The following is an 18,927-nucleotide window of genomic DNA, read 5'->3' on the forward strand; positions in this document are numbered from 1 at the left end:
AACTAACCAAAAGAAAATGACAAAAACAGGACCAAACTTGACCAACCCAAATCCGCCGGAGATTCATTCTGGTGTGAGATATCCTAAACCCAACCTCGGGCCAGACCATGCTTGGGCTATAGCTTGGGACCTTGGGCCGGGCCGTGTTCTAGACTTCTAGTTGCATGCCATGTGGTAAATCTGGCACTGAAAATTTAGATCCCAAAATCCTCTGCTCAAACTTAATTGAATTAGCCAAGTAGCAAAACAAAGTATAGGAAAATTTGAGGCTATTGTAAGGGTGTATGGAAACCGTCAGTTTGGACTGGTTTTGGTTCAATTTCATTAGTTTTAGTCTAAGAATGAGTGAGTCCAAAACTAATCCAATAAGAGTGCCCGCGATTTCAGTTTGGGTTTGGTTTCGTATTGGTTCGCTATCGATTAAGTATCAGTTTAGATTTGATGTATCATGTAAATATATCCATTAATATAGAATAAAATCATGCTTTTATTTTCTTTTTTTTTTATGAATTTCGGACTGGTATCAATTTCTTATCGGGTCATGATGAAGCTTCAAGGCTCGGAGATCCAATATTCCCTATCTGACCAGTTCTATATTCTGATGATCAAGATTATCCAACGCACCGTAGTGCCAATGGATCAGGTTGATTAAGGGTACTAACAGAAATTAAATAGCTTAATCCAAACACTCAAATGATTCATCAGTTTAGTGCACGAGGCTCCCACCATTGCGGGGTTTATAGAGGGTCATACTAGTGTGCGTTGCCTTACCCCCACTTTACGAAGAATCTGTTTTTATTAATGAGTCAACATGAATATCAAATAAAAATGAAGGAAAAGAACCTTCCCATCCATTACTAATACACAAGGATAAGGATAAGTTGTGAAATCTGACTTGTGACTAATCCAGTCATAGAACCTATCCATCCATTAGCCAAAGTTACCACATCATCTTGCCACATGGCTAAAACTTGGTGAACCAAGTTGGTAAGCTTATTAAGTTGATCCATCCTAACAAAGTTACAAAAAAACTAAAGGGGCAGGAATCTATACACTAATGTTGTTAATGGAATCTTACATGGTAGCAATTTATTGATTGTCAGATCTTCTCTCTGCATCTCAGTCATTCAATACATCCACTATTGCAACTTACTCTCTCTTCCGTCGTTGCGCTCATCATTGCAACCCAACCGTTGCATATCTCTCTCTCTCTCCCCCCCCCCCCCCCGCTGCTTGGCTATGTTTCTCTTTATGATCGAAGACTCAAGTGTTATGGAACAACTCTTTAGTTCTTCCACCCCCTCTCCTCGATTATCTCATGCAATTCCCTACCTAGTCCAGTTCCCTAGTGTATGTAATAAGAGGGGGTGGACCCTACCCGGGTAGAGTATTTGGATAGGGGTGGAATAGTCATCGCGTCCCCCCTTTGTTAGGGGCACTAGAGGAATTGGACCGGACAAAGAATTGCAGGGGATAAAGATCCCCCCCCTCCCCCATTCCCCGTTAAAAAAAAAAAACCTCTCCCTACAAGTCGCCAAGGGTTCTCCTCCTCCCCATTAGTTATTTTAGTATTGCCACTTCATAATTACATTACAAAGCATGACAAATACAATGCAGTTCTCACTTCATTTCTACATCTTAAGCCAACAACTTATGAAATTAAAACCACATGAATGACCCTGAAGTTAAAAACATATATCGCGAAACGTCTCAAACTCCAGTCGATATATATTGTTAGAATCAAATTCCTTTCACCATCTTGAAATTATATAAAAAAAGGTGTACCCAATGCATGAGGTTTCCGCCATTACGGGGTTTGGGGAGGGTCATAATGTAAGCAACTTTACCCCTACATCACTACATCACAGAGAGTGGATTTTTATCACCCCCAACGCATGATCCCCCATGCATGTCCAGTGCACCCCTGGGAAGATGACATGTGGACAGAGATAATTGAACAGTCCAATTTAATTGCAGCATTTCTCTCTTTTCTATTGTGCCTAGCTAGAACCATTTAGGAACCAAAAATGTCTCATTCTATTAATAATCGAGACTGAGACATAGGTTTGGTCCCGTTGACAAAACTTGAGAAGATTAGCGTCAAAACTATGTCTAGAGTCATAATCTATGTACTATGTTTAGATGTAAACCAAGATATTAAAAAAGATTAAACTCAAATTTGTGATATAATGATTGGTATTGCAACTTGAAGCATGTGAGAGGGAGATTGTATTAATGTGTGATTTGGCTTTAAACATATTATTCGGCCCCTCAAATACGGATCATGAGCTTACACAACAGAGTTTGGCAGAGGAAAAGGAAGGAAGGAGGAAGGAATACGTAAGGAGTGAGTGAGCAAAACTAGAGATTTAAAGAAGATTATGCATTGTGTGTGAATTAGTAGTTTGAAATTAACGTTAATGATTGAAGTTAACACCCACCAAATCAAACTCTTTAACATACGTTCTCACTAATTTTTCTTGAGTTGATTGTCAAAAGTCTCCTACAATGACAATGGATTAACTATTTGGTTACAGTTATAGATAAGTTTTGATTCTCTCTTGTATCATTATCATTTATTTTACGACAATTTGACATTGCCTGACACCTATCTCGAATTTGGACATGTGTACATAATATATATCCCTTCCTACGATAGGTGTATAGGAAAAAAATTTTCTGCTGGATAAATGTTATGCACTCCTCCATGTATGATTTCACATAAGGGAGATTAACAGCGTGACTGACTCCCTGGCCTGGAAAGCCACAACCCTTGCATGCATGAGAGTTTGGTATTTTTCCACTTCTTCATTGTGTGATCTTTGTAATTCAGATATCTTGCGTTGATCACACATAAATCAATAGATTTTCTTTCACAAAAATAAAATAAAATATATATATATATGGGCTAATGTTTTCTGTGCCGCAACGCAGCCTGCGCCAAGACACATGAGCCTACTATTCACGGGAGCAAGGTGATCATTTCGTACACCCCCATGTGTCTGGGTGCAGCCTAAGCCCCTGATACTGAGAACATTTGGCTGAGAAATGCTCCTCAAGCCCAAATTCGTTGACCCACCATAACTTCTAAATTTAAGACCCTTTGGTCCCACAAGAATCCTTTTTCTCCTCCTAATCCTGATAGTGGGTCCCATCACAATTTCCCCATAACTACTATGGGCTTGGGCTGGCGTGGTCTCATTTCTCTTACCTAACCAAGGCTTTCTATCTTTTCTTTTTCTTTTTTTGTTTTTTTCTGGGCTTAATTAAGGTCCACTTGGTCTCACATTCATATTACATCATCAAAACTTTCACAATCTGCATGCCAACAAAACAATGTATGTTTAATTTGCTCTTTCTATTTCTGTCTCTCCACCATTTGGATCCTAACCCTTCTTCGATCCAATTTGCCAATTTGGGTTATATATTGAGGTCACCCAAACCCCAAATCATGGCTTGCAAGGAAGCCTTGGACTTACTTTCATCTCTCTCTCTCTCTGAGATATTAAATGATAGTGTGACTGACACATACCAACAAGGATATCTTGCTGATCAAAATTTAAAATGATCAGATAATCTCAATCTTGCAATGATATATCTTCCATTAGCAAGGAGGGGAGAAACTAGGGAAAGAAATTATTTTTGGAAGGGCCAGTAGTCCTAATCCATCCCTAGATGGACTGGGTTTGGGATGACCCATCTCCAGCCCATTTAGTAACAGCGCAAGTTTTGATTGGGTGCATTTCGATCGTCGTTATCATCATCATCATCATCATCATCATCATCGTTTTTAAATGGATGGGGGTGGATTCCCTCTGACGCCCATGTGCAGTTTCGAGCAATAAACAGAAATATTATGGTAAACACGTAAATAGGGGGTATTTAAGACATTTTAAGGCATGCTACCGTAATCTGGGTGGGGAGAGGGGTGCTTGTATGCAGTTTCGGATTTCAGTTGACGTCGTGGGGATCTGATCTTTTCCCCTAAATGGATATATATTCACCTCTATATATTTTTCATAATTTTTTATTATAAAAAAATAAAAACCGTATCCAATGCACAAGACTTCCGCATTTAGTAAGGTCTGGAGAAGATCAAATGCATGCAGCCTTACCCCTATTTCCAGGACTTGAACCCGTAAAATGTAGTTGTTCATGGAAGAGCAGGGTGAGTGACTCTCTCTCTCTCTCTCTCATGAGATAGATGATGAGAAAAGGAATAAGAAAAGAGTACTACTCACTAATTACAAAGCAAAGTGTGTAGATGACACAAATAAAGCTAAGTAAACCCAATTTGTGAGACACTTATTACAAGCGAGCTTCGCGTGTGAAAACTCTCCATATATACGTTTCCTTCCTTTTATATATATCTTTCTTTTCTTCTTCCTGTCTCCCTTCTTGTGTGTAGCTATTCCCAAGTTGCAATCAAATGATGCAAGCAATACCACACTCCTTAATAAGTTGTGTCTTTGGTGTATCTAACAAGCTTAGCTATTATTTGTTGGATTGAAAGAAATGTATCGCTTTTATCAATTACGTCTACATTTGGTAATTGATTTTTTTGATTCATTGAATTCGTGGATTCAAGGAAAAAATTCTAGCAAGGGATCTCGACAAACCTAACCATGAAATCAAATAACAATAGAATGAAAGTCAATTATATTATTGGTGAAGCCTGATTTCAGTCCAGAAAGTGCAATTGGGATCTTCGGAGGGTCGTTTCGATCTCGAAACGACCTCAGATTATCAAAAAATGACGTACATCACTGCCAAAGGCGGTTTGATGTGTTGGGCTCGTCGAGATCTTCGAAATGGTATATTTTGGGATATATGTTATGTTTTGGTCCGATCCTGTCTAGTTTGACATTTTTGGGTCTAGGGGTATTTTTGTACTTTCTCGGGTTAGGATTTCTCTATATAATATTCTTATCTCTGGGAGGACTGTAAGAGAGGTTTTGTAATATTTCCAAAAGATAGTGAAATCTGTTCTATTGCTCGACCGTAAACGCAGCTTCTCATCTTGGGGGTGAACCACGTAAATCTTTGGTATTGTGTGTTGTGTGTTTTCTCTGTTTCTCGTTTTTCTTTCGCAAATCGTCATTCTAGACGTTGTTTTCTTAACAGACTACCTAGAATTCACTGATGAACAAACCTTTTTTATACCCTTGATTTAAATAATTTTAGTAATAATATAAGGTACATTCAAAAAAAGGTTTCAAGTTCTAAATATGTATATAAAAGTGTCATTCGAATAACCCCTTAATTGAATATCTTAGGCTATATAAGAAATAATTCATACAAATTTTAATTTTCCTATCTTATAACACGGGCCATCAAGATAATGTTGATGGTGCTTTATCAGAGAGAAAAGTGGTTGTTGTTGTGTTCATAAGCGATCGCCATGAAAATTTTACTCATGTAAAAATGGAAATAATTAGTATCTTATCGAAGCAATTGTTTTTTGAGCAACATTAAACATGGTTTCAGATTATAGAAGATCCCAAATCTAGGCGGAAAAAGGACTTAAAAGTGATTTTTCATCATATCATCAATTATGGTTGTCATTTGCTTTGGAGGGTTAAACATAATGTTTCATTGCATGGACAGAGTTTTCTTCAAGACATAATAAAGGAGGAACTTCTCCACCGATGGCCATCACTACACTTGAATGGGTGCCAAGAATAGTTTCTTGTTTTTTTTAACCGATGGTCATCGTTTCAGACCTCCAACGAATAGGTAGAGGAGTAATAATGACCCTAAATCTGAAAGTGAAAGTGAAATTTTTTTATTTTTTTATTTTTGGGAATTGGGAGCTTTTATATATATCTTACTATTTAGGGGGGGGGGCAAATTGAGAGGGGGGAAGGTACCAACCAGAAGACTCGAACTCGAGACCTCCTAGTGAGCATGGGCATGTGAAAGTGGATTTTGTTATAGATCTTTTGATGTTTTCACTCATACTCTACCAAAATGGAATGCTAGAAATTAAATTGTGAGATGGGGATTGCCAATGGAATTCCTACACCCCCTCCCCTTTTGTATCTTGAAAGGTATCTCTAAGGAGAGGCCTCGTTTGTTTGATGTATTTATAGATTATCAACGAGGTTTCTTTTTCTCAAAATCAAAAAACAAAAATCCTGCAATCATTGTAACATTCCCATGATATCATGCATATTTCTATACCCAAATATTCTTTTATTATTTCTTGCTTATTTTTCTATTGATTCCATTAAATTAAGAATTTCTAAAACATTATATCAATTTGGAAATATCAAAGGGCATTGTATGTATTCTACCACTGGCATTATTGTAATTTTCTGTCTTCTACGAAATATGAATTTTATTTTATTTTCCCTTCATGTTTTTTCCATCCATGTCTTCGTGATTTTATGGTTTTTATATTCTGGTCTTAGTTTTTTATACATTGCTTTAAATTTTAGAAGTATTTAGGGTTGTGGTATAATTTATTGTTAATGACATCATTGTACTTTTGAATGTCTTTTTCACCTTAATTTTTGTTTAGTTTTTCCTTGAGGATTTTCATCTTATATTCATCAATTTAGGGTTTTGGATAACATATCTTCACATCTTAGGGTTTTGTCATGGTAGAGGTATTTTAATAATACCATGTACAATATTAACCCCATAATTTTTTTTTAAGGATGAGATTCCTTGGTGTGTAGATTTTTGCTCATTATATAGTCTTGGTGGATGAATCAAAATTAGGAACAAATACTAATTAAGCTACAAGTATAGAGAGAGCTTGTGGAATCAAAATATTTTAAGTAAATAAAAAGTAGAATATATGAAGTGCAACTTAGGACAAAAATAGGGTGGTTAGAGTTTGATGATATGGAGATACCAGAAAATTGATGGTTTCAGAAATTTTTTATTAATCATAAATAAAGAAGAAATTGAAGGTGTTTTATATAGAACTAAAATGGAGTGGATGAAATGGAGGGTGTTTTTGAGTGTTGTGTGATTGATGTATTCAACTAACACAATTCAAAATTTTATAAGACAACTAGTAGGCCAAAAATGATTTATGTAGCTAGTGTTGACTAATAAAGAAATAACATATAAATTAAAGGAGAAAAGATTCCTACTTGGTGGCGCCCCCTAAATCCTCTCACACACCTTGAAATGACACCCTTGCCCCCTGTGTAGATACCCAAGCATGTTCCCCCATAGACCCCAAATGCTGGTTTAGGGACCATGCGACCAGATAGCAATCTCCCATCCTTAATTAAATTAGAAAAATTAGGATACTGATATGGATGAGTGGGAAAAATATAAAATACAAAATAAAGAATGAAATTAGAGGGTAAAATGATAATTGAATAACGTATGCATTCGGTTGATGAAAAGTGTGGCTCTAAATAGAGTTTGAATGGTGCAACATGAACCATGTAGGGACCCAATTTTGTTGAGATAAGGCATGGTTGAGTTAAGATAGGGTACTTTTGTAATTTTAGCATATGAGAATAAAATATGTGGACATGTAAGAGTTGATTTCACAACATAAATTGATGATGTAGTGTACGATTGGCATTCGATCTAGTTAGTTTTTTTTTTTTTTTTTTTTTTAAGATAATATGTATAAACTGAAACCAAATAATTTTCATAACATCAAATAGAAACAAACCAAATCAGTTATGGTTTTATTTGGTTTCTATATTTGATTTAATTCGGTTCATATTTGATCTTGGTAATTCAATTCAAATTCAATTTAAGTGAAAGAACATGCTGAAACAAATAATGTTGGGAAAGGAATTGAATTACAATCTCATGAAAATACAGTCCTACAATGTCAAATATGGTATCTTTTCAACTCTTTTTACACAACTCAACAAAGAAACCCATCGTAGATAATTTTATACATCTCAACACAGACACATGATTGTAGAATTTAGAATGCTTTAGGTTCGATTTGGTGAACCGAACCAAATGAAATTTCATTTTTCAAAACCAAAACCGAATTGAGATTTTCAGTTCAATTCGATTTAGTTTTAAACAATCAATTTCGGTCCTGGTTCTAAATTGACACCCTTAATTTAGTGTGTCTCATATATTTTGGTCATTTCAAGATATTATTTCATTTTAAAGTTTTGAATATTGTCTTTTGTTAATGTTCTCTATGGTTAAATTTTTTTTATGTACATTTTCTATGTTTTCATTAAATTAGGACTTAAGAAGTTATTCTGATTCCTACGCATATCCTTTAGGAAGTATTTAAACATGTGTTGCATGAGTAGAATTTTTATTTGTTTATCATTCTTGTTCTTAAAAGAAATAATTGTTATAAAAAATATTAAACAAAATATGAAAGAGCATGATGGTTGGATTCTTAATTCTTTCCCAAGTCCATTACCAATACTGAATCAAGTTTGCAATGACAATTAAGATTGGAATCAATTTTTTTCTTGTGGTTCTTAGACCCTAATCTACATGGTAACATGTTAGAGAACATATTAAGACTATTTCTAATATGAAAAATCATTTTTCTCAGACTACCTATAGTATTTACCATTGAATTAGGTTCCTCTCCCTTATGGGTAACCACCCCCACTCCATCTCACACCATTCATGGGTGTGATCCTCACACCCCAAGGACGGTGTGAGATAGAGTGAACCACGAGTCAAGATCATGTTCATGTATGTGAACAGCTCAAAACCGTTTAGATGGAATCCACTCTATGGGATCCACAAGGAGTGGATTCCATCTGAATGGTTGTGAGTCGTTCTCATACATTCACGTACGTGAACGAGTCCAACTCGTGAACCACACTCCATGAATAGTGTGAGATGGAGTGGAGTGGTTACCCACAGGGGAGGGGATCTATAATCTTTACCATTTGCATCTCCAAACACCTTATGTACTCTCTTCTTTTTATGGGGCCAAGCTACACCCTAATTTTGCATACACCATGATTGGCAAAAGATTACACTTAAAGCTTGTTATAAGTCTTGTCTAGTAAATGAATTTAGAATTATTGAACTTTGGTCATTAATAATTAACAAGTAATTAATAGGATATTTCAACCAATCCATGGCCCCATCAACTGTGTGCTATGCCATCAAGTGTTTGACCTTAAATTTGAAAGGTTATTATTGTTGGCTAAAATTAGAAAAATAAATAAAAGACATGATGCCAATTGCCCAAGTGATCAAGTTAGGTGAAAGTCAATGCTAGCTAAACTATTTTATTTAGTGAGAGAGAGCTGTCCTATGTTGTATTTTCTACTTAGAGAGACTAGTACCACTATCAACACGAAGAAGCTAACATAAAGTAGAGTTGCATTTTATTAAATGGGAAAATCTTGTTGTAATCAAGGTTTCTTACAATAAGATTGTAATCTTTCTATTTTTTGTTTCTTATCTTATCCTTGAAAGTCATTTAATGATGTATTTAATACAGTGGTAAAAAAGAGTTTTTAAATAGGATCTGCATTAAATAACTTTCAACTATTTGAAAATCTATTTTTACCCGTACATTAAATGAGCAAGAGATCCTTGCCGGATCGTGTGGAATCAACGAATTTTTTTATTTCAAAAGGGAACGGGCAGTAATTTCATGCTTTTTTGTGTCTGGGTGCTTGTTCCACGCACAACGTTCTTTTTCCCACATTATATATACTTTCCTACATTAATATGCATCAAAGAATTTTACAAATAAGACAAGAGGAAAAAAAAAAAAAAGGATTATAACTTGATAAGTTCACTTTTGGTGACAACAAGTTAATCCCTTATTAAATACCTATGTTTGGAAGGGTTGTTCATCTCTTGCCTAAGATTATTGAACTTGATAGATTTCTAACTCATTTCAAGTAACTTGTTTTTGTAGGATCATTTAGTTTCTAATTATGAATGACAATTAGAAAATTACAGGGTTATAAACCATAGTACTTTAAATGCAGATTCCCCCTAGTTCTTAAGTCTTCTAAATCAAGACCCAAATGGTGTCACCTCAAGACACATTTCTCTTTTTTTTTGTCTTTCTCCTTTTCAGTAAAAACATGTTAGAAATGTGGAGCAGACCCACCGGGTCAGATCCACCTGCTAGAATTTAATCAGTTTGGGTCAAATCAGGTAGCCCATGTGGTTCAACCCAAATTTTATTAATTTGTAATTATTAAATTTGAAATGATTTGAAGTTAGTTACACACAATCATGTTAATTAATGATTATAAAAATTCCTTTTTTTTTGTTTTTTAAATCAATTTAACTTCCCTTCCCCTCCCTTACTTTGCAATCAGATAGGAGCCTACTAGTAGATTTTTCAATCATTTGCACACTAAAACCTATCCCTACAAGAAATCAATTCACATAAAAAAAGGGGCAAAAGTAAAGAAATAGAGAATGCAACCACACACCACCACAAGGCCCTAGTCCCCACACCTCCACTTCCTCCTCCTCCCATCTTTGTTTTCTCTTGCTAATCCACTCCAATGACTAGAAAGGTGCCATGGCCTTCAGTGGTGAGCCATTTTTTCCCCTTTTCTTTTTAATAGAACTTAACCCCTAATTATTTTGGGGCAAACAGGCCCTTCAAGTGAAATTTCCAAGTCATTTCTTCATATAATTCCATGTTGATGCCTTTAAGTGGAAGTGATTGCCTATTTTACACTTCTTTGCTACTCTAGCTAAAAAATTTAGATAAAAGAGGAACCATGGTGTTGATCCATTATAATTCCGTAGGGATGTTTACGTAATTACCAACTTAGCCACTTAGAGAGAGAGAGAGAGGGGGGGGATCAAATTGAAAATATAAATTTATAAATAAAAGAAGTAAAATAGACATTCCCTTGAAGCTCCAAAATGGTATAATTATTAGAGATATTATCAAAAGGATTAAGTTTCCCTCCACCCATAGAGGGGTGTTTGATGATGGGTTTTCATATGTTCCAAAAATATCCTTTCGATACCCTTTTTCGGCCTCTCTGATTCTATTCACCACAAGTGGCGGGAAACACATTCCTTATTGAAATATATAAAACAGGGGAAAAGGATGGGGTCATTGCCCGCAATGCACGCCCCTTTACAATGATAACACTCTCATCAATGGACGTTTTCTTTTCTCATTAACCATGTGGGCCCTTCATATGCCTACTAAAAGACACTCCTTTTTTCTCATTGGTTTGACGTATAAAATGTCAATATATCCTCGCAGCGTGTCGATCACTTTTTCATAAAACATAAACAAAGATAGTTAAAGTAGGTGAATGACTGAATGAGTTCATTTTAAATTGCTAATGTGGAACAATATGATGATTTTTACCTCAAAAAAAAAAAAAAAAAAAAAACTATATAATGACAAGGAAGTTGAGATCTTATTTGGAAGACCACTCGATCCAAAACAAAATCTATTGGGGATTGGAAGGTTCAAAAATTTTGAAATTTTTTCATAGTCCATCCATTTGCCTAAAGAACAAAAACAAAAAAAAGCAAAAATACCCATTAAAGATTTTTGACATTGAAAAGCCTCCAATACAAGGACAAGTGAAGGTACCTTTTATTAAGGACAAACTTGGAAAAACGGTGGTCGAATTCAGATACTATTGTGGTAGCAACTTTTTTCCTTCACTCACCCATTAACATACCTTTCCCAAAGAAACCCTAGATAACATAAATCTAAAAATAAGTTAAAATTTTTTTATTGGTTGCCCTTTCTTTAGAAGGCATTAATCTCTGCAAGTTGAAAACATGGAAACTGGTAAATAAAACCCAGGCTTGCCCTAATTTTTAACTATATCTCAAATACAATGGCCGGCAAGTGGGGAATCAGTGCAGGATAATTCCATGGCAAAGATCATTATCATCAACATTAATAAAATGGAAGTACTATTTTGGACCTCTCAAATATTTAGTTAATCTACACCTGCATTATTAATCTTATTTATATCGTTCGTACAATAATTGTCAATATTTTAACTCAATAAAAAAAAATCATTTTGGGAAATGATCGCCTCTTTCACACATTTACATAAATAACTGTAGATACCTTTTTTCAACATTCGATTGATCAGTGTAAGTTGATCCAATGTAGATTGATCAATCTGCTAAACTAATAAATGGAGAATAGGGTTACAGTCGCTCGTCCTCACACCTCTCTTAGATTACATTATAGAAAAAGAATCCTCGCTACGAATTTATAAGGAACCCTCGAGGCCTACTGCCTCTTAAGGACCTTTCGAAATCAACCCACAAATCCAAACAAATGAAATACAAGATAATGATATCAAATGCAACCTTAATTTTCCACCCATGATCTTAAACATCTGGACTCACTATTTATTTGATGTATATTTATCATCTCATCTTCTCAAACTCGACATTTTGTGGTCCAGACACCCCACTCCCGAAAGATCTCAACTATAGCTTGTGTTTAGAGATAATGAACTATACAGCTATACTTTGAAAGTATTTGGAATCATATAATTAATAGACTCTTTGAAATCAAGACTGTGTTTGGCATGATTTCTTGGAATGCATTATTGACTCAGAATGCATACCCAAACACAGCATAAGACTTCTTACATTCTAAATGATTTATATGTAGTGTTGGACCCAGACATGCCCAAAACCTGATTAATCGTATTATCACACTCATCTTAATTTTAACTGTTTAATCCACGGATCCAGATCTCCTCCGGCCCAGCTGCCCGTAGCAGCTTGTGCGACGTGACAGGGCCACACGCGCAATGACCGCCTTACCCCCACTAGAGCAAGGCGTTGGGCAGGGGGCAAGACGATCATTGTGCGTGGGGCCCAGTCTGCACTGCACACGCTGCTACGGGCAGCTGGGCCATAGACGATCTGCATTGTTAATCCACCACATTGTCATCACTGAATGACGTAGGGTGGAGCAGCCGCCCTACGTCACTTAATCCCTATGCAATTAACAATTTAATTAGGTCTAATACCTATGAAATTAAATAATTAAGTAGCTTAGTAAATAATTAAAAGTCCTATAACATGCACACTTCTCGGTCAGTTGCTTCTTTCTCTTTGGTAAATTAAATATCATTAACTAACACAGACACACCTTAACTACAACCAATTAGGTGAATATATGATTAAAAAAAAAATTAGCAAACCAATGTAACATACTAAGTTTTACTTACTAAATTCAAAATTAGTTGTCTGCTCTCCCAATTGCTTCTTCTTGCCATAAAGATGCCCTAAAACAGTCTTCTCTGTCTTTACCATTTGTGTATTCAACTGGGAGATCTGGCTTCAAAAAATCTCCCCTATATGAAGAAAGTGATAAAAAGAAGTGAATAAAACTCATACTTTGTAATTCCTCTATGGATTCTTCTTCCTTTGAATTCTCCTCTGAATGTCTTGCATGGGAAAAGCTTGTTTTGGAGAGTACATCCCTTCCCTTCAATGAACATGACTCACAAGAGATGCTCCTCTTGGATGTTCTCAATAAAGCTGCTGATCAAGAAGAGTCTTTGGGTTCTGATCTCTCCACCAGATCTATCCATAAAGATACCAGTAGTAGTTCTAAGGAGAAGGAAAAACCAAAGCAAAAGGAGAAAAAGGCCTACATCGGTGTCCGAAGGCGGCCATGGGGAAAGTTTGCAGCTGAGATAAGGGATTCAACTAGAAATGGTACAAGAGTTTGGTTGGGAACTTTTGAGAATGCTGAAGATGCTGCCTTAGCTTATGATCAAGCAGCATTGTCAATGCGTGGATCACTAGCTGTTCTCAATTTCCCCGTTGAAAAGGTTGTTGATTCACTCCGAGAGATCAAGTACAGCTGCAATGAAGGGTGTTCACCAGTGATAACACTTAAAAGGAGACACTCCATGAGAAGGAAGTTCTTAAACAAGACAAGCAAAGGGAGTGAGGTGGGAATGGAAGATATAGGGGGAAATGACTTGGAAGAACCTGTTAGTTCTTGTGAGAGTTCTAGCCCTAGTTGAATAAAGATAACTTATGTGTATCATCCTCAAGCTTTCTTGTTTCATTTTATTTTTCTTCATTATTTTTCCTTCCTGGTGCCCTTCTTCTTGCTGTTCTTTTCTTTTTCCCTTAACCTAAAAGGAAACTAAATCATTCCCTTCTCTGATTTCCCCGTTGTCGCCTATACTCCCTTTCTTCTTGACGCCGTGCTTCTGCTTCCGCTTATCCCTCTCCCGGAGTAGTAGAGTTCCACTTACTCCATAGGGCCTCAGGAGAGATAGGATCTGGAGACAAGGAAGATGATGTAGAGGTAGTAGGTTGGCCAGCCTGATCCATCTCAGATGTCTTGCACTTTTTTTGCGCGTAGTGTAATGAAAATGGAAAATGATTCTCTACGCATTCAGGTACAGGAGATGAGTGAGGAGATGCCCCTGGAGCAAGGTGAGAATGGAAGATGTAACACATACTTGGAAGATATAGGGGTAAATGACTCAGGTGGAACCTGTAAGTTTTTTAATCAACTTTGCACCATCCAATTGTAATGCTCAAGAGACGTTGAAATCAGATCTAAGTGTGGACTTCGCTTTTTTTTCATTTTTTGTAGAGATGAAATTCATTAATCACTGAAAGAAAACTGCAAAAAGGCATACCCAGTGCACAAGGCTGCCGCCACTGTGGAGTCTGGGGAGGGTCATAATGTACGCAGCCTTACACCCTGCTTTAACAGAGAGGCTGTTTGTTTCCAGACTCAAACCCATGACCACTTGGTCACAATGGAGCAACCTTTACCATTTCACCAAGGGCCGCCAATCCAGGATCACCCCTACAGAGACTAGGAGTCCTCCAACCTTCTGTTAAGCTTCCTTCCTTTTACCTATCCAACACATTGATTTTATCAGGCAACCGCCTTGAAGGGCCTATTCCTCTATTTTCAGAGACTATTGGAAACTTCTTCTTTTTTTTTCTATCAAAAGGAATGGTTCTAAAATTACATGTCATTCTCAAGAAACAAATCACAGGTACAATATTGTATTCTTTCTGCCTGCAGGTAATGTTCAGTTGATGACTCTTAACCTTTCTTTCTAACAACATTCTATATGTCACAGTTCCATCCCAGTTTAGAAAAAATTGTAAATCACTCATTTCTCTCAACCTTGGTGGAAATAGCCTCTCCAGAAAATTCCCAAATGAACTTGAAATGACTAAAATTGATTCTACAGCTAGACAGCAATCAGTTTGGGGGCCCTTTTTCCAATTTCCCTGACCTCATGCTAAAATTCAACTACTTCAATGGTTCAATTCTAGAGAGGTGAGTCCCAAGTAGTATTGGCATATCACATATGAATGGCTTGGAGTCCTTGGATCTCAGTTTCAACAGTTTCATAGGAGATACAAGCCAAAATTCATTTTCATTGAACACTCTCTTACATGAATATCTTACAACAATTTGAATCAGAGGATTCCCACAGAAGGGTTGTCCAAGGAAGAAGAAGGTTTGGTGGTGGTACTGTTCATGTGGCACACTGCTCACAAGTAGTGTGGGCCCCTAAATGGACAACTTTAGTGGAGGATCTTGTTCAAAGATCTTTGTTTGCCACTATATTATGTGGAGTCTAAAATAGCAAGTTTCTATTTTGTTTAGTAGTTGTGTATTTCACCTTTGTTAGTAAGCGAAGTATGCTACTTAGTAGTTGTTATTTTGGGTCTTTCTATTTTGTGGAGAGTTCCTAGACTCTATTGTTTCTTAGTTATTTAGGACTTTTTATTTTAGGGAGTTACTAAAAATTTTCATTGTTGCTTAGTAGTAAAGGATCTCTCACTATATTAGAGAGTTCCCTATTTGGTTGTAATCATCACAACTTATAAATAAAGAAGTAAGGGCACACTAGCCTACAGATCAAGCTCTATGTAAGTGTGTGTAGCACTGTGGTGAATCAGTCACAACCCTTGTGAAGCAAGCGGCAACCCAAGGTGGTGAATCCTTGGTTTGGGACTGGTGGTGAAGCCTTTCCCACAGGCCATAGGTAGTGAAGCCTATGGTCATTTCCCCTTCTTTCCTTTTTCTTTTCTTCTTCCTTACTATTATGCAGGATTTCCAGCAACTATTCTCCCTCTACCGTGACCTCCTCTTTTGTGATTTCTAAACTTCTTTTGTGTTTTAACTACTCCTCTACGGTTGCTCTCCATAAGTTCCTATTATTTTCTATTATTTTTATATGTTGTTTCATGTCTGTGATGGGGTTATTTGACAACATCTGAGTCTGAAGTTTAGTCTGTGATTCTCTTAACCATCAACTTAGGCAAGATTTTGGATATGATGTTCCCCTCCCCTTCCACTCCATTCGACCCAAACTTGAGCATCATTGTACTCTCCTTGCTATTTTCTGGTTTTTTTTTAGTTTCTATTTTCTGTTCTTTTTAGTATCATGTCCTATCGACCTTTTGCTAGGTGTCCCCCGTAAGCGACGTGTTGCGGTGACAAGTAGGCAAGGATTCTTGTACTATAGACAAGTGCAAGTAAAGAAACTAGTCCAAAAGCGTAGGCTTAGATTAACATCTTGGAATATTGGATCCTTAACAGGTAAAAGTCTAGAGTTGATAGATGTTATGAGGAGAAGAAGGATTAATATTGCATGTATTCAAGAGACTAGATGGAAGGGTAAAAAAACTAAGGTGTTGGACAACTTTAATCTGTGATATATAGGAGATCAAAGTAATAGAAGTGGAGTGGGCATCATAGTGGACATAGATCTAAAGAATGATGTGGTGGATGTTAAAAGATTTGGAGATAAGATTATATCTATCAACCTTGTGTATGAGGAGGAGGTTATCAATATAATTAATGCTTATGCTCCCCAAGTAGGATTGGATAAAGTAGTAACTTACAATTTTGGGAACGCATGAATGGATTAATGCAAGGTTATAGTCAAGGACCAAAGATTATTATAAGGTGTGATCCGAATGGACATGTTCGGAGAGATCGTAGAGGTTGTAAAGGCATACATGGAAGCTATGGATTTGGAGAGAGGAATGAGGAGGACATCTCAATTTTAGACTTTGCGATAGCTTATGATATATCCATTGTGAACACTTCATTTGAAAAGAGAGAGGATCATTTAGTTACCCACAAAAGTGAGCATCATATTAATTAAATAGATTTCTTCCTAACAAGAAAATCTGACAGATTGTTGTGTAAGAACTGTATGGTTATACCTAAGGATAGCCTAACCACTCAATCATGTATTGGTGCTCTTGGATATGTACCTCAGTATGCAGAATTGTAAGATAAGAGTGCCTATTTATCCTAAGATAAGGTGGTGGAGCTTAAAAGGAGATTCATTTACTGATAAAGTGGTCAAACAAGGAAAGTGTGTCTTTGAGGGAGATACTAACAAGATGTGGAACTAAATGACGACTTGTATTATGAAGATCATTATAATAATCTGAACATAGAGGAAGGGAGAAAAACAATATATAAGATACCTAAACTGAGAAAAAAGAAGAGTAGAGATTTCAACCATGTTAGATGTTTTAAAAGTGATGATTGTAGAGATCAAACAACTGTTTAATACAACCAACTCGCCGGTGACAGGCCAATACTGTGGCAATGGTCTTAAAATGACTATCTTTCAACGGTCTAACAAGCAAGCGGTTGATTGATCAGTCGGTTGGATGAGCCGGTTTGGCAAAAAATTGACCGTTGGACACCTTTTTGTGCACAGCTTTTGGCCCTTCTTTCTTCTATAAATAGGGGAGATTTAGAGAAGTTTTTCCCAAATCTTTGGGCACTTATTGGAACACCCCTTGGGTGATATTTTGAAACACAAATGAGGGTCAAACTTGGAGGATCTCAAGACACCCATGAACCTATCTTGAAGAAATCATGCAAAGGAACTTGAGGAAAAGAACCAAGCCATGTGAGCTTCAATGGAAAATCCACCTTCAAGAGGTAAAATGTTTGTGCATTCATTTTGCATATCCACCTTAGCGAGGTATTTGATTTGTGCTTGAATTTGTTTATCACCCTAGTCAGCACACTAGATGCTCATATAACTCCCTAAAATAAGCATATGAGCATCTAGTGTGTACTTATCAAATAGCTCTCTAAGGTGGATATGCAAAATGAGATGCTCATATGCTTATTTTGGGAGGAAAAAAAATTTGCTTGTATGCTTATATTGATTGTGTTTGCATGCTTGAAAGGAGGACTTCGGGCATTTCTTCCGGCACACTATGACTTGGTTTGCATTTGTCATATAGTTGGAGGAAAATTGGTGTAGACACCATTGGTCCAAGACTGGGCTCGATCCTCCACGTCATAGTTCATGTTATTAGCCATTAGGATTGCCTAAGGGGGTCCACTTTGTACACATGTATCACCGTACAAAGGAGTATTCTTGGGTCTCTATGAGTCTATTTTACATGTACTTTGTATTATTTCATACTTAATCAATATTATGTTTCTTCATTCATGGTGTATGCTGATTTACTCGTTTTACTTTCCTTCTGTCTTCTAGTACAAAAACAATGCGTAGAATAGGCAATATTACACCAGGTATACAATGAAGTTCAGCATATACTGCCAACCAAGGATGCAAATCCAAACTCACCACTTTGTGTGAGGTTTCCTCGCAATATAAAGGTTTACATATGTTTATATAGGCTAAAATAATGTTTCCCTGAAGTATTGAAACTTAATATGGCTGTTTCCCCCCCCCCCCCACCCCAAATGGCCAACTAAAAGATACTGGCAAAAAATGTACTGTTTCAGCAAAAATTCGCTCATTTCGATAGATTTTGGTCATGCCGAAACGAGACCGAAATCTGAGTTTTTGAACCTTGATGCAGGGACAGTGGAGACCCTCTCTATAAGAGATGCCCACCACTATGGATGAAGAGAGAACACAAATTAGGTACTACTTCTCTCAGATGCATAAGGACCGGACTAAATCAACGGGAGAAGACAAACTGGCCATGACATATCTATGGTGTTCAATGAGATATATGAAATATGAT

General features: G+C 36.6%; 1 protein-coding gene across 1 annotated transcript; it reads left to right on the plus strand.

Moving 5' to 3' along the window:
• Window positions 1-13,307: 13,307 nt before the first annotated feature.
• LOC122668347 (ethylene-response factor C3-like) lies at window positions 13,308-13,931 on the plus strand. Its single transcript, XM_043864931.1, has one exon. The coding sequence runs from the start codon at window positions 13,308-13,310 to the stop codon at window positions 13,929-13,931; it is 624 nt and encodes a 207-aa protein (XP_043720866.1).
• The last annotated feature ends 4,996 nt before the right edge of the window (window positions 13,932-18,927 follow it).

Source organism: Telopea speciosissima, chromosome 7 (assembly GCF_018873765.1).
Source record: "Telopea speciosissima isolate NSW1024214 ecotype Mountain lineage chromosome 7, Tspe_v1, whole genome shotgun sequence".
NCBI lineage: Eukaryota > Viridiplantae > Streptophyta > Magnoliopsida > Proteales > Proteaceae > Telopea > Telopea speciosissima.